Source organism: Fukomys damarensis, unplaced genomic scaffold, assembly GCF_012274545.1.
Source record: "Fukomys damarensis isolate Sample0158 unplaced genomic scaffold, DMR_v1.0_HiC HiC_scaffold_11, whole genome shotgun sequence".
Classification (NCBI taxonomy): domain Eukaryota; kingdom Metazoa; phylum Chordata; class Mammalia; order Rodentia; family Bathyergidae; genus Fukomys; species Fukomys damarensis.
In genome coordinates this window covers 41,774,359-41,790,157 of record NW_022900923.1, presented here as the reverse complement: position 1 = coordinate 41,790,157, position 15,799 = coordinate 41,774,359, and the positions used below count along the sequence as shown (strand labels likewise).

Here is a 15,799-nt window from a genome sequence, read left to right as displayed (position 1 = left end):
CTCTCTCTCTCTCTCTCTCTCTCTCTCTCTCTCTCTCTCTCTCTCTCTCTTTCCCTCCCCCACCCTCTCGTTACCCAGGGCCTTGTGGCACCACTGAGCTACATCTCCAGCCCCTTAGGGCTGTGTTTATAACTATGATTCCTGGTTCCTCTTGAACTCTCTGTTATAAACCAGTGATTATTTTGTCACTCTCTCTTTGATTCTCATTCTTCATTTACTTTCCCTAAGTTGTTGCACTGCTCAGTAAAGGGACTGGCAAACTATGGCCTTCAGGCTAAACACTGCCCACTCCCTGTACTTTTAAAGGAACTTTGATTGGAACACAATCATATTCGCATATATATCACCATGGTTGCTTTCGTGCTACAACAGTGAAGCTAGATAATCAAGCCAGATCACATGGCCTACTCACTTTCTGACATACAGAAGACCAGGTTGCCAACGCCTGGGCAAGGGTTATTAATACCATATTAAATAATAGCATCAATTATAGACACTCTAGCTTTGTTTCTGATGAATGGAAGCATGTCTAAAAGTGTGATGTTCACAGCAGGATTTTGGTATATGATATTATCAAGCTCAGGAAGTTCCCATTTCCAGTTTCTTAAGAGCCATGAGATTGAATTTTATTAAATGATTTTCTTTAACTAATGAAATGATCGTGTGTTAGTTTTCCCTTAATCTGTCAATGAGGAGAATTTTAAACATAAATCTATTGATAAAACCAATATAAGCCAGTTGTGGTGGAACATAATTGTAATCCCAGCACTCAGAAGGCTGAGGCAGGAGCCTCACTCTCTGTGAGTTCAACGCCATCTGGACTACAAAGAGAGTTCAAAGCCAGTCTGAACTACATAGTGAGACCCTGTCTCAAAAAAAACAAACACAAAGGCTCAATATGATTATGATATATTTTTTAAATAACTGCTTGATATTATAACCATAAATAATATAGTATTTAACACAGTGGTACATGCCTGTAATCCTAGCTACATGGAAGGCTGAGGCAGGAAGATCACAAATTTGAGTCTACCATGAGCAACTTAGTGCAATTCTGATTCAAAATGTGAGAGAGAGAGAGAGAGAGAGGAATGGGCAAGCTGGCTTAGCACTCCCTGAATTGAAGCCCCATTACTGCCATAAAAGAGAGAGAATTTTATACATATTTTCATAAATGACAGGATGATTTTCCTTTGTTGTGCTGTTTGTGATAAAAGAATAGAATAATCTCCAAATATTTATTAAGCACCTAATATTTGAAAGTACTGTGTGAGGTGCTGAAACGTGTCAGTCCAATTATATCAGTCTTTACCCTCATAGAGCGTCACAGTCTAGGGAGGAAAGACAAAAAAATTGATTACGAAATGAATCAGATATCACCAAAGTGGCAAACGCTAAGAAAATGCAGTGCGGGTGGGATCATCTCATGGACAGGGATGCTGAGAGACCTCCTTCTGAGGTCGAGGTACCTTAAAGCAGCTCTTTATTAGCTTTCTGGTTTTTTGTTTTTTTTTTTTGGTTTTTTGTTTTGGTAACAGAGATCGAACTCGGGACACTGGGTTTGCAGGGCAGGCGGCGGCACCACTGAGTTAAATCCCTGGCCCTTCTTTATTAGTTTTCTGTGACAGCAAGATAAATGACCAAAAACAGTGGCTTAAAATAGTTTTGAGGTTTTTATAGAGATTTCATTATCAGTTCGGATGCTTGGCTACAAATAACAGGAAAACCAACTCAGTAGGGCTAGGTCAATGGTTCTCATTTTGGATCCTGTAGCAGCATTCCCTCAGGGCTTGTTACACCTGGCTGCTGTCCCCACATCGAAGACTTTGACATTCAGTGGCTTTGAAGGGCAGCCCTAGAATTTGCACTTACTTGCAGCACTTGTTTATTTTTATATTTTCCTGACAGATAAATTATATGTATTCATTACATACAATATTTTGAAAAATAACTACATTGTAAAATGACTAAATCTAGCTAATCGTAAAGGGAAAGCCCGAGGGAACTTTGGGGCAATGATTGCAATGTCCTGTGCTAAAATTCACAGAATTGTACACAAAAAAAGCCCACTTTAGCACCAGATATGACAGCGCACGGCTGTGATCCCAGCACTACAGAAGCTGAGACAGCAGGATCGCTGAGAGTTCAAGGCCAGCCTGGGCTACATAGTGATTTCAAGGCCACCCTGAACTATATCTTGAGACTCTGTCTAAAAGAAAGATCTAATATATGATAATTTACAATTTTTTGTACAGTACTAGGGATTGAACCCACAGCCTTTACACTGAGCTCCATCTCCATCCCTAGCCCTCTTTTGAGACAGAGCCTCCCTAGCTCACTAAGTTGCCCAGGCTGGGCTCAAACATGCAATTCTTCCTCAGCCTCCCAGAGTGCTAGGATCACAGGTGACTGCAAACATAACTGGCTAAAAAATTTTTAAATGAGGTACAAGATCCCAATAATAAATGTAACAGTAATGTATACCTAAAACGTACCAATAAATTCAATGAGGAAAAAATAACAATAAATTTAAAATGAGATAACCAGAACTTTGAATCCTGAGTATATATTTAATGAAATTAAGTAATTATTGTTTTGGTTTTTTTTTTGGTACCATGGCTTGAACTTGGGACCTTGCATTTGCGAGGCAGGCGGTGGAACTGCTGAGCTAAATCAATCCCTGGCCCTATTGTTAACTATTTTTATGGGTGATAGTTGCAGAGGACTGTAATATTGATGATGCCCAAAGCAGGCTGTGAAGAGTGAACCCCACAATTGCCTTGTTTATAGAAGTGAGTCTGGCTGAGGTCAGAGTAACTCACACCCAAATTCCATTCCCACAACTAAAACCTTCAGGCTAGAAGAACAATGTTCTGATTACAACCATATATTTTGTCTATTCTGTTCCTAATTTGAGAATGCTCTGTCTTGCCTTTTTATGAGCCTCGTTTATATTAATTTCCATAGAAGCCACACATCACCTTTAACCCAATTGATGATTGCCAATAAAAGTCAGTGCCTGGGACCCGGCAGCACTTTTGTCGGTTGCACAGGCATTGGTCGTCCTGGTGCCCTGCTTTTCCTCTCCTAGTTCTGTCTCTTAGTGTATTTTTTTCCTCAGGCCTACATCGTATACTGGGTAGGTAAGGACTAGAGTAGTTTTTGTTTGTTTTGTGGTGCTGGGTATCAAATCCACACATACGCACATGCACACCACCACTAAGCTACCCTCTTGATTTTATTTTTAAGTCCTTATTTTTTAAAGATATGCATTGACATCTTTACAGACACAATTGTAAGAAGTATGGTATGAGCTTAAAAATGGAAAAGGGAAATGGTCTTGGGACAAAATGAAACAAGCCTGGTGCTATGGTTTAAATCTAAAATGTCCCCCAAGGCCTCATGTGTGTGGAAGGTGACTGGATAGTGGGGTCCCTTCATCCGCTGAGTTCCGTAGCTGAACACTCTGCGAGGATGCGGGGCCTGGGGGAGGTGGGTCACTGAGTGTGTGACCTGAGAGGATGTATTCTTGTCCAGGGCTCCTCCCTTCTCTCTGCTTCCTGGCTGCCATGATCCTAGCAGCTTTTCTCCGTCAGGCCATGTAGTCTCTGCCTTGGAGACAGCCAACAGTGAACTAAAACCGCTAACACTGTGAGCTGAAATAAACCTCTTCTCCCTTACATTGTAGGTGTTGCATATTCTGTCCCAGTGACAAGAAGGTGACTATTACACATGGCTCTGAATTAACAACTTTTAGCCCAGCAGGGTGGTGCGCACCTGTAATCCCAGCACGCTGGGAAACGGAGGTAAGGAGACTCAAAAGTTTAAGCCCAGACTGGGCAATCTAGCAATTTAGAAAAACCCTGGCTCAAAATTCTAAAATAAGAAGAAAAAGAGCTGGGGATATAGGTATGTGTAGGAACCAGCCTCCAAGCTCGAACCTGACCGTGGGTTAACAAGGATGAAAAGTAACAAGACACAGAATCAGGTTAAAACGTGGAGGGCCGGGGGGCTTTTGTCTCCCTTCAACAGAAAGGCCTGCGTGACTGGCACACCCCCAAGTGACTGGAGCACCTCACCTTTATTCACTCAGACACAGGTACGAGCAATTAGAGTTACACAGGGTTCATCTGCCCCCTGCCCTCCATTGTACTTGCCTGATTAGACAACAGGATCTCAGCTGTTTTACTTTTCCCTACAGCACCCAGGCTTGCATGTTGCTTTTCTTCTTAGTGCTCACTGAGGGGGTCAATCAGGCCTTGAACTTCCTATGTGGTCTCCCACGGCTGAATGCAAAAACCCTGGGTTCAATCCTCACTACCATAAAAAACACAGCAATCAGGAGCTGGGGATTTAGCTCAGCAGTGCCGCTTCCTGCTTTGCAAGCACAAGGACCTGTGATCTAAACTCCAGCATCAAAAGATCCCAAGATGGTAGTCATTGAAGATGAGTGTTGGGGCCAGGTGTGATGGTGCACGCCTGTAATCCCAGCACTCAGGAGGCTGAGGCAAGAGGATTGCTGTGAGTTTGAGACCAGCATGGGCTACATAGTGAGTTCCAGGTCAGTCTCAACTACATAGTGAGGCCCTGTCTCGAAAAAAAAGATGAGTGATGGGTATGTGAGGCTTTACTACACTATTCTACTTTTGTGTGCTTAATGGTTTCCTTACCAGAAATATTTTAAAAGGGGGTTTGAGGGGCCAGGGATTTGGCTTAGTGGTTCTGCTGCCTGGCTTGCAAGGGCCCGAGTTCGATCCCCAGCACCAAAAATAAAATAAACAAAAGGGGGTGTTGGATTGTAAGCGTTCAATATCAGGCTGCCTGGTGTGCCCCTGATTTTGCCACTTAGTTAACCTTGAGCTGGTAACCTTGTCTTAAACCCTAGTTTCAGGCCAGGGTTTTAGCTCAGTGTTGCTGCTGCCTGCCTCACAAGCACAAGGTCCTGAGCTCGGATCCCTAGTACCAAAAGAAAAAGTACAATGTAAAACTTAGTTTCTCCTTCCATAAAATGAGGACATTAATGATCCATCTCACAAGTGGTTGTCAGGAGTAAAGAGATGTTGTCAGAATAAGTGAAAAGCAATCCACCTAGTTTTTGGTACATATTGAACAAATGTCAGCTCCCTGTATCTCCTGGTCTGATTCATCCATGCCATCACCTCTCTAAAAACAGGTCTACCTCCAAGTGTGTTCCTGGATATCCTATGGCATTTCAAATGAACTAGTACATTTTATTTTACACTCTAATTCAGAATTATAAAACATACTTTTAATATTGTACTTTCCCTTCAGGTTACATTGTGTATTTTTTTTTAAGTACTAGGGATTGAACCCAGGGCCTTGGGCATGCAGGCAAGTACTCTACCACTGAGCTATGTCCCCAGTTCACCCAACCTCCTCTTAGTTTATTTGGAAACAGGGTCACACTAAGCTGCCTCAAACTTGCAACCCTCCTGCCTCCTCTTTCTAAGAGGCAGGGTCTATTCTCTGTTATATTATTTCTTTGGGAAGAAAACTAAGTTTGAAAGACTGGATTTGATTAAAAATCTAGAAATTCCCCCCTTTCCTCCAAATAAGGATTAAATGAAAGGCTTCTGTGAGACGTGGAGAGGTAGAATTCATCTTCTAGGCCAGGGTCATCTGTTCGTCTTCAGCTCAAGGCAGCAACCTCTCTCTGGCAACCCTACAGCAACTCTCTTCAGGACTAAGGGTTCATCATGGTTAGCGACACCACACAGTTTCCAGTCTCTTGCCTCCTAGCCTGTGGTTCCTGGGGATGCAGTCACATTAGTTAAAGTCTGCCCCGTTGAATTGTAATTATGTTTTCCTTTGGCTCTATACTTCCTCTCTTGCCATAGTCCCTATCTGTCAAGGGAGAAGGAACTGGAACCTCTACAGACAGAACTGGGCGGTGGCAGAAATCAGTAGCGCAGCTTTTTCTGGTAGTGGGGGCATTAGAAGCCCTAGTACATAGTTCATTCTGTCTCTCCAAACAGAAAAGGAGAGGGAGCCCGCCCTCCCCCCTTTGCATCCTTCTCCACATCCTGGCACAGCCTGGCTTCCCTCAGGACTGTGTACAGGCTGCTTCGAAAACTCACAGGGAGATGCACCCTGGGTTCTAAAGCATCTTTTGGACTATTTACAGAGTTCACCAACTACAGCTGAAAACTGATGCGCCGACATATCTGCTGCCCAGCTGATATTAATTTAGGTTAATTTAGATTGACAGGGCCAGTGATTTAGCTCGGTGGTGGTGCCACCTGCCTTGCAAATGCAAGGTCCCAAGTTCGATCCCCCGTACCAAACAAATAAATAATTTAGATGTTGATAGTTACATCTGTGGAAATCTTATCCATCACTGTGCAACAAAGAGCAAGTGTCATTCTGTTTGGGAAACTCATGTACGGAAAAGAATGGTCATCATGGCCAGTGTGCACACCGGGCTCCCGGTGTCTATTTCTGACTCCTGTTCCATGCTTCTGCTGCCAAGAGAGCTCAGTCCAAATCCCAAAGTGAGCCTCTGTGTCTTGAGTTGGTGCATAGCTGCCCTCTGTTAAATATTTTTGCTCTATGAAGGCACTACACTAAGCCGATTAACATAGCTCATTGAAGCCTCTTAACATCCCTGTGAACAAAATTCTACCCATCTACAGGCGATAATGTGCATTGATCGTATGGGTGAAGAAACTCAGAAGTTGATCAAGTTGTTCATAGTCCAGAGCCAGTAGGTGCTGGAGGCACTGTTCTTATGCGGTAGTTTGCCTCCAAAGCCCAGGTCTTTGCTTGAGAACCAGACCTGGATGGGAAGCTGAACTTGGACCGAAAGGAAGCGCCAGTCAGAAACCGATGGCCAGGCGTGGTGAATAAAACCAGTCTTTTGACCAGAAGGACCAGGAAATGAAATCGCTGTGCCACTGTTCCTTCCTGAAAGAGTCCCCGCAGGGCTGTCCAATTGTCTTGGCGCAATTCAGCCTGTTGGAAAAACTAGGATGACTATAGGATGACTAATTTTCCTTTCTCTGGCTCAACGTTAACTCTGCGTGTAGGATTCAAAAATTCTGAGATCCCCATTTGCCCGATTTAGAAAAGTTCTGTTAGAAGTGCTATCCGGTCTGGTGATAAGTGGACCGACGTGACAGGAACCGGAAGACCGCAGAGGGGCGGGTTTTTAAAGGTCCTGGGTAAGAGAGAGCGACCCTGGGCCCGAGGGCTACTGAGTCAGGAGGTAAGGGGGGGGCGCAGAGGGGGCGGCCACGCCCATAACCAGGCCCACCACGCCGCCGGATAGCCACGCCTCCGGGCCCGCCCCGTGGCGCATTGTGGGATCTTTCTGCCAGCGAGGAGCTGGAGGACGCGGCGCTTGGCCATGGGGATACAGCCGGTGAGATCCTTGTCCCATGTTCTGCACCCGGGGACCTCGGCACATCTAGTTCTGGGCCCTCGGGTCCGGATCTGGGGCTCCCACCGCCGACCTCAACCCGGAGGGCTCTGGACTCGACCTGGATGCTGAGTCCCCGCGCTGCACCTTCGGCCCGGGACCCTGGCCAGCTTTACCCCTCCGGAGCTCTGGGTCTGGGGCTTGGGATCTCCACTCCTGGGTAGCCGGTCCTACGCCGCCCTGGGCTGTTCCCAGAGTGGAGATCACGCTGCCTCCTCTGCCCACAGAGCCCAATCCTGCTGGCCTCGCTGGGGGTGGGGCTGCTTACTGTGCTCGGCCTGGCTGTGGGCACTTACTTGGTGCGAAAGTCCCGCCGGCCGCGGGTCACGCTTCTGGATCCCAATGAGAAGTACCTGCTGCGACTCCTGGACAAGACGGTAAATCGTGGAAGAAGGGGCCGGCGGGTGGGAGGCGTCAGAGTTCTGGTACTGAAGGCAGAGAGAGTACGCAGTAGTTGGGGTGCCCCGAGGGACTTGGCAGCCCCAGACCCGCTTGGTGAAACTCTTATGTTGTCCATCCTCCAGACTGTGAGCCACAACACCAAGAGGTTCCGCTTTGCCCTGCCCACCGCCCACCACATTCTGGGGCTGCCTGTGGGTAAGGAAAGTGTGGAGTGGGCTCCCTTTCCCTGGTACCCTAGGAGGGTGAGTCTCCTTCTGGGGTCTGCTGAGACACGGTGCTTCAGTTTCTTCCCTCACACCCTTCCTCCTCCTCACTTGGCTCTGGATCCTGCACCATTTAGGTTCCTCTGAGTCCCTTAAGGGTGTGGCTTCTGTGCCCCCAGCCATCTTCAATACTCAGCAACCCTCCCTCTCTCCCGCGGGACTTGCTTATACCCTCCCACCAGCACACACTGATTTTGCCCCATTGCCCAGACCCTCAGCTTACCTGCTATTGCCATAGTCCTGGCAGTAATTGGCAGGGCTTTGGTAAGAGCTCTGTTGAGGTTAAGGGTGAATCTGCTGTGCCTGGGAGTTCCGTGGGACCACAGAAGGAAGCCGAATGCCGACTTCTCGCCTGGGTGTGGTGGCCCATGCCTGTATTCCCGGGAGGATCAGTCGCTGTGAGTTTGAGGCCAGCCTGGGCTCCATAGTGAGTTCAAGACTGGCCTGAATTACATAGTAAGACTCTGTCTCAAAACAAACAAAAAACAATTTTTAAAAAATCCTGTTCTCTCAAACCTCACTGAGTGTTTTGAACAGTAACAGGAATGCATACTTTCCTCAGAGAGTACTTATGTATCTGTCCACATGGTCCCCAGGCAAACATGTCTACCTCTCTGCCCGAATCAATGGCAGCTTGGTCATCAGGCCATACACTCCTGTCACCAGTGATGAGGACCGAGGCTATGTGGATCTCGTCATCAAGGTAAGAGTGGAGGAAAGAACCCCAGTGATCTCATTAACCCACTTTTTCTGGAATTTGTAGACATTTCCTAGATTTTTTTGAACAGTAGGAGAAAGCATTTCCTTTGTGGGTATGAGGAAAATATGTAGACTGGGAAAAGATAGCATGCTTGTGATCCCTGTCCTAGCCCTGCCTTGGGGACACCCAAAATAAGGTATTTTCTTCCTCTGCTTTATCAGGTCTACCTGAAGGGTGTGCACCCCAAGTTTCCCGAGGGAGGGAAGATGTCTCAATACCTGGATAGCCTGAAGATTGGGGATGTGGTGGAGTTCCGGGGGCCAAGCGGGTTGCTCACTTATACTGGGAAAGGTATGGACCCTCTCCAGTTCTCAGTCTTGGCACTGTGTGACTGCATTTTCTCGCGCGTGTGTTTTTGGGCGCACATGTTTAAGGGTGGCAGCTGTCTTTCCTTCTCAGCACAGCACTGACACTACAGAAGAGCATACTTCTCAGCCCTGTAGATGGGTCGCCTCATTTAGACCGTGTTTCAGTTCACCAGCCCTGTCCTGCAGTGGAGGAGACTATTAAAGCACACACAGACTAGTCCCTTCCCCAAGCACTCTTGCCTCAGGCTGAGCTCTGAAGAGATCCAGGAGAGATAGCTTTCAGCCCTTCCCAGAGGAACAGCTGGGTGCGCTGGCAGGCCGTCAGAGCTGCTCTGTGCCTCTGGAGAAGCTAGATTCATACCCGGCCCCATGCCTGTGACCCTCGCCAGGGAGTGACCCTCTGCCAGAAGCAGCTAATACTCTCTGTGCTGCCCTGAAATGATTGTGGACTGACAGCGTTGGCTCCACTGCCCTTCAGTTATTATTGTCAGGACTGGTTCCACACAAGCTTTCACTCAGTTTCAGGATCAGATTTCACAGCAGCTGCTCCAATGGCCTCAGGCATATGTTCAATTCTGCGTTTGTTTACTTGGTTTTGTATTTTCACCTTGTTCTTCTGCCTCTCTTTTCTTGATATCTCAGGGAGATTTGACATTCAACCCAACAAGAAATCTCTACCAGAGCCCCGGGTAGCAAAGAAGCTGGGAATGATTGCCGGAGGGACAGGTGTGTCTTGCTTGAGGAGCCGTTCTTTCCCACCGTTGTTGATTTGTTACCAGGCAGAACCCTAAGTGACCTCCGAATATTTGGTAATCATAGTTGAATGGTCAATCAGGGATCTCCAGCAAGGCCTAGACCTCATCAGTAACTGAAAAATAAAATCAGAAGCAAGTAGAACTCATCTCCCAAATTTTTTTAAGTGGTAAAATGAGGGCAGTAAATGAGGCAGGCTCTCTTCAAATTGAGTGAATATATCAATTGTTCACTGAGAGTAGAAAGAAACAGCCAAGAATGACAAGTCGAAAAGAACACTGGCATTAGACATGACTATGCAGAGACACTAATCTAAAATTAGACACTGTGTGTAGTCCAATTTACTAATACGCACTAGACACATGTACGTATCCATGAAGTAAGGACTAGTCTTTCCCTGTGTAGATGAGAAAGTAGAGATTCAGGGAGGTTAAATGGACTGCACGAGCTTACTAGGTAGTGGCCAGAGACAGGATTAGTATGTGGCTCTGCCTGATTCTAAAGGAGATGCTCTTAGCTGCTACAAGTCCAGGCAATGTCCTGGAACCCCCACCCACCCAGTCAGGAGGCATGCATAGCCCTCTGTGACATTTCAGTTCTTAGCTTCTGAGAGGCTTGGGAGGAAGAGCTGTAGAAGGATTTCCACAATATGAACCTATGAATATTGAAGGGATCCAGAAACATAGGTGCTGGAAAATATGTAGGAGGAGGTCAGAGGATTAGGCTACAGGAAGAAAATGGAGTGAATGTGAAAGAGTAGAATTAAGATGAAAGGGTTGGCAGGCTGTGGAGCTGGGGCAGAGCAAGAATGTGGCCTCCATGTCTCACAGTGGGGTATCCTCATGCAGGAATAACCCCAATGCTACAGCTGATCCGGGCCATCCTGAAAGTCCCTGAAGATCCAACCCAATGCTTTCTGCTTTTTGCCAACCAGGTTGGTTTGCTTTTCTCAGTCCTGGCACTTCAAAGTTGCTACATGGGGAGAACCAAGAACTGTGGAACCCATGGGCAGAACAGGCCCAGTTCTTCTGGCCTCCGCCCCAGGTTCCCTCTGCTCGGTACAGGACTCACTACTTCCGTGAGGAAAGAGGACCGAGCACTAAGCCAGATTCCTTCCCTGTCCTCCAAGGAAAGAAGAAAAGATTTAAGAGATCTAGTGCTGAACACAGAAATGTGGAGTCCTCCTTATTAGATGTTTCATTCCTTTATGTGTAAATAAAGGTTGTTTCCTTCCTCCTAATCCCCTAAAAGCGCTGAAAGACTTGCTCATCCCCTAGAACTCTTAGCAGGCTGGTAGCATTGTTTTCCTCTCCTGATTAGAAAGTTATCATAGCAGAGAACTTCTGTTACCCAAGCAGATTTCTAAGTCTTTGCTTCCCCTTTACATTTCAGACTGAAAAGGACATAATCCTTCGGGAGGACTTGGAGGAACTGCAGGCCCAGTATCCCAACCGCTTTAAGCTCTGGTTCACTCTGGACCATCCCCCAGCAGGTACTCTTCCCATTTCCAGGGCCCTCTGAGTTTCTGGTTTCTGCAAAGCCAACCCTTCCTGACACTGCCAAAGTCACAAGTCTTAATGCACAAACACAATGGTCTTGCGGTCCCTTTCCTTCGCGTCCCTGTTTGCTAGGTAGGGGACAGGGTTGGCTGTAGCTGCTACACCCCAAGACTCCAAGAGCCCTTCCGGGCTGCTCAGTCGCCCATCCTCGTGTGCCACGTTCCCTCGCCGGCTTGGTCTGCAGCGTCAGTTCTCTCCTTCCTCTGTACTCCAGGTTGGGCCTACAGCAAGGGTTTTGTGACTGCTGACATGATCCGGGAGCACCTGCCTGCCCCTGGGGAAGACGTGCTGCTGCTGCTCTGTGGGCCACCCCCAATGGTGCAGCTGGCCTGCCATCCCAACCTGGACAAACTGGGCTTCTCGCAAAAGATGCGATTCACCTACTGAGCATCTGCTGCCTTCCCTGGCTCCATGTCTGCCACTGTCCCCAGTCAGTGCTCGAATACTATAAGCTGTAGATGCCTTCCCTGAAAGAGTCATTTTTGCAACTTTCTCTGGAGCCAAAAGGTGGATGGCACACTGGAGAACAACATCCCGGTGCCATAGAAGAGGGCCAAGGCCAAGGCATTCCCCAGAGGGCCCCAGACCTCCCTGTGGTGAAGGGTCTAGGTGGAGCCCATGGATGTGCCTTCCTGGGGTCAGAAAGAAGGGAACGTGCACAGCTGTTCCAAGCCTGACTCATTCCTTGATAGCATCACACTTGATCTCTGTGTCTGTGATGAAAGAATACAGAGTTTTACTTACTCTTCAGTATTTAACCTATGGGCAAATTCTGTATTTATGTGAGTACAAGTTGAGTGGATCTAGAGAGGCAGTTTTATAGAGATAGTAGAAATGGATGAAATAGTTTCTTCGGAACTCCAGACCTCAGAGAAAGGATTCTGAAATACATTTGTGCATCTGTGTCTCTTGGCTGCTACCCAGGTTAGAGGGAAGTGGCTCCCCATAACCTAAGACTGCTGCTCATACGAGGAACCTCTGGCTGTTCAAATAAATGGGGCTGAGACCCCAATGCAATTCCTAAGGGGTCATCATGCTTGGGATCCTGGTGTCCAAATGCCTAAGGACTTGGTAGGAAAGGTTTCACAGGACAGACTCCGGGGCTTTCCAAGAGCCTCAGGGAAGTTGCACCATGTGCTGAAATGTGAGATGCTGCCAGAGTTCTGGTCAGCTCAGCAGCTGTTTCCAGAGCCAGCGCTCAGCGCCTCCCTGCAGGTCTGTGTGGGGCAGGTAGGACAGCGGGTGTCAGGGAGCTCAAGTAGCCCTCCTGCACACCTTACTTTGACCCCCTACCTTTCTTCTCTGCCTTCTCCTTCACCCTGTCTACAGGATACCTGACAAACAAATCAGTCTGGCCTTTCCATTTGGAAGGGAAGCTTTCTCCTTTAAATAGCAATCCGCCATCACCAACCCCTGTCAGGTTTATTGCTGCCTGCATAGTAGGCCTCCCCCACCTGTCCTGAGCGCCCCTCTGTGCCATGAGAGCTTGGCCCAGTCTACTCCATTCTCCCAGAAAGGGTGACGGCAGCCTTTTCAGATTCTCCTGTTCGTTTCATTCAGACAAAGCAGGTGGGTCCAGGAGGAAGTTCAACATTGCTATTTTTGGAATAAATCTGTTTCTGTGGACCCTGAGAGAAGCCTTGTGGAACTCTCAGAACTCACCCTCCTTGGGGCAGAGATTCCTGGTAAATTGCACTGGTGGTGTTTCACCAAACATTTTTTTCTTTTGATTTTTTGAGACAAGGCTCACTGTGTAGTTGTCTGCCATTGAACTCGCTATCCTCCTGCCTCAGCCTCCTTAGTGCTGGGATTACAAGTGTACACCACAATCAAACGTGCCCACCTCTATCAAACATTTCTTGGTCATCTAGTATTAAACACTGTGCGGTGTGTTCTCAGGCACCTTGCCTCCACTGAAGGGTCCACAGAGGGACAGTGGTGGGGAATGAAGAAAAGACTGACAGATCCAAAAAGCTGAGGCCAGGTGGGGTCTTCCTCCTGAGGGGAGAAAAGGACTGGCTGACAAGTGCAGCAGGTTTATTTATAGTGGTATCAGTAAGGCAAGTGCATGGGGAGGTGAAAGGACTGGTCTAACCAGAACGGAGCAGCTCATCTCTGCAGGGTTTCATACTTGATAGTTTCATGGGGAATGGAGAAGACTCCTCTTAAGGCTGGGCCCTGCTCCACCCCACCATCTTGCCTGTACTCCCAGGGGCCCTGCCCATGGATTTGTGGGAGGAGTCGAACAAACAAGTTGTATGTTCCTAGGCCCTGCCTCATGACGGAGGAGGAGCTTAGGCCTGGCCATAGTGATCTACAGTGCAGCTCCCTGCTGCACCTCATCTCCAAAAAGGAAAATCTTTCCTAGTATTGTTAGGTTTAGTTTGTGAAGCAGTTTGGCAGAATTTCCTACGTGCGGTGCCGCCTTACCCTGACTCCCTGTTTTATGTGGGAATGAGTAAGCCTTGACAAACCTTTATTTTGGTTTATACAGACCTATTGTTTTTGTTGAGACAGGATTTCACTCTGTAGTTCAGGCTGGCCTTGAACTCACTGTGGCACCCAGGTTGACCACAAACTCACTGCGATCCTCCTGCTTTAGTCTCCAGAGTGCTGGAATTGCGGGAATGCACTACTGCACGGGTATGCAAACATTTATTGAGGACCTGACATGTGTTTCACACAGTGATAACCCCTGCAGATATAATTGTGACCAAAACCCCTAAAGAATTTACAGTAGAAGGGTTGGGGATTTAGCTCAGTGGTTCAGTGGCCTGCCTTGCTGTAAGACTTAAGTCTCATTTTTACTCCTGGAGTGTGAACAGCCAAGAGGCTTCTACGATGCTGGGCTCAGAAGCTCAGTGAGGCTCCAGGAGCTTGTCAGACAGCAAGAGTCACCCAGGAAGGAACACACCAGGCAAGTTGGCAAATAGACCTTTATTAGTCTGACCAGATGGCACTCCCCAAGCCAAGTAGCTCAGAGAGGCAGCTAGCGCAGAAACAGGCCATTTTATATAGGGCTAAGGGGGGGGGGTGTTACACTCAAAACTTACAGGAAGAGGACAAAGGCAAAGAATCAGTTGATCTGAGCTAGTGGTCATCAAGCATATACTCGACCCTTACGTACTAATGATCAGTAGATCGATTATCCATTATTCCATTTACAACTTAGATTATAATGTTCAGAACATTCAACTACAGGCAAGCAAGGAGTGGCGTGATTTATGTTGGGTCTCTGTGTTCACTACAGTTTCCATTTAGTTTCCCAGCTACTTCAAAGCAGTTACCTAACAATTAATCATTAGTTATCCTATAAGGGATGGGGGGAGCGACAGTCTAGGTCGTTTGCTGGTCAACATGGAGTCTCTCTAGTTAAGTCAGACTCTTACATTGCAAGCGCAAGGACCCGAGTTCAATCCCTGGTACCAAAAAAAAAAAAAAAAAAGAATTTACAGTAGAAGACAAGTAAATTATTACAGTACAGTATGGTAATGCTATAGCTCAAATCCAAGGTACAGATGGAAGGGAGTTGAGAAAGATTCAAAGAAGAGGAGAAAGAACATCTTTGAATTAACAGCCCTGTTAACACCAGGTACTGTGCAAAAACTCCATGTTGTATAATTTAACACTGATGCTAATCCCAGGAGTTGAAGATTAAGGATTTGCCAAAGGAAATGCAGCTGATCAGAAGCTGATCGATGACTGCCTGAGGCCAAAGCCAAACCTAGAACCCTTGTAAACTGCTTGGATCTTAGGCAAACAAGTGTGAGGGAAGACAGTCCAGCAAAGGACCCACACTAGCAGGAAGGGGTGGGACAAGTTCGCGTTCGACTTCATTGGCCCTGGGTACCACAGGGAAATGGCGGCAGATGAGGTCCGAGCTAAATTAGAGTGAGCTTGCAGAGGGCCGCACTGAGGAGACAACCGAACCCGGGAGGACGGAGAGTTTCTGGGGATTTGTGCACAGGCAAACCAATCATAGCTAACACTTCAGAAAGCGCTGACCGTGTGCCAGGCATCCTGCTAAGAATCAGCACGGTCTCTCTCGATCCTGACAGACTCAGTGAAAAAGCACCATCTCCTTCACCGCCATTTTCAACTGAGGTAATTATCATCCGGTAATGTGCTCACGATCACACAGATGGCTCCACAGCCCACGTTTTTACCCAGCGTCGATGGAATCGACCCCATTACCCAGAAACTTTTTTTGTTCTTTTTGCGAGGTACTGGGGTTGTGGGTTGAAGCTGAGGCCTTCGCACTGAGCTACATCCTCAGTGCTTTCCTTTTTTTTTTTTTTTTTTTTTTTTTTTTTTTC

General features: G+C 47.2%; 1 protein-coding gene across 1 annotated transcript; it reads left to right on the top strand.

Moving 5' to 3' along the window:
- The first annotated feature begins 7,151 nt into the window (after positions 1–7,151).
- Positions 7,152–12,497, top strand: LOC104876834 (NADH-cytochrome b5 reductase 1). The gene is made up of 9 exons (XM_010645060.3): positions 7,152–7,381; positions 7,666–7,815; positions 7,963–8,035; positions 8,700–8,806; positions 9,025–9,154; positions 9,814–9,897; positions 10,773–10,858; positions 11,317–11,416; positions 11,698–12,497. The coding sequence occupies exons 1-9, from the start codon at positions 7,367–7,369 to the stop codon at positions 11,868–11,870; spliced, it is 918 nt and encodes a 305-aa protein (XP_010643362.1). The 5' UTR covers positions 7,152–7,366; the 3' UTR covers positions 11,871–12,497.
- Positions 12,498–15,799: the final 3,302 nt, after the last annotated feature.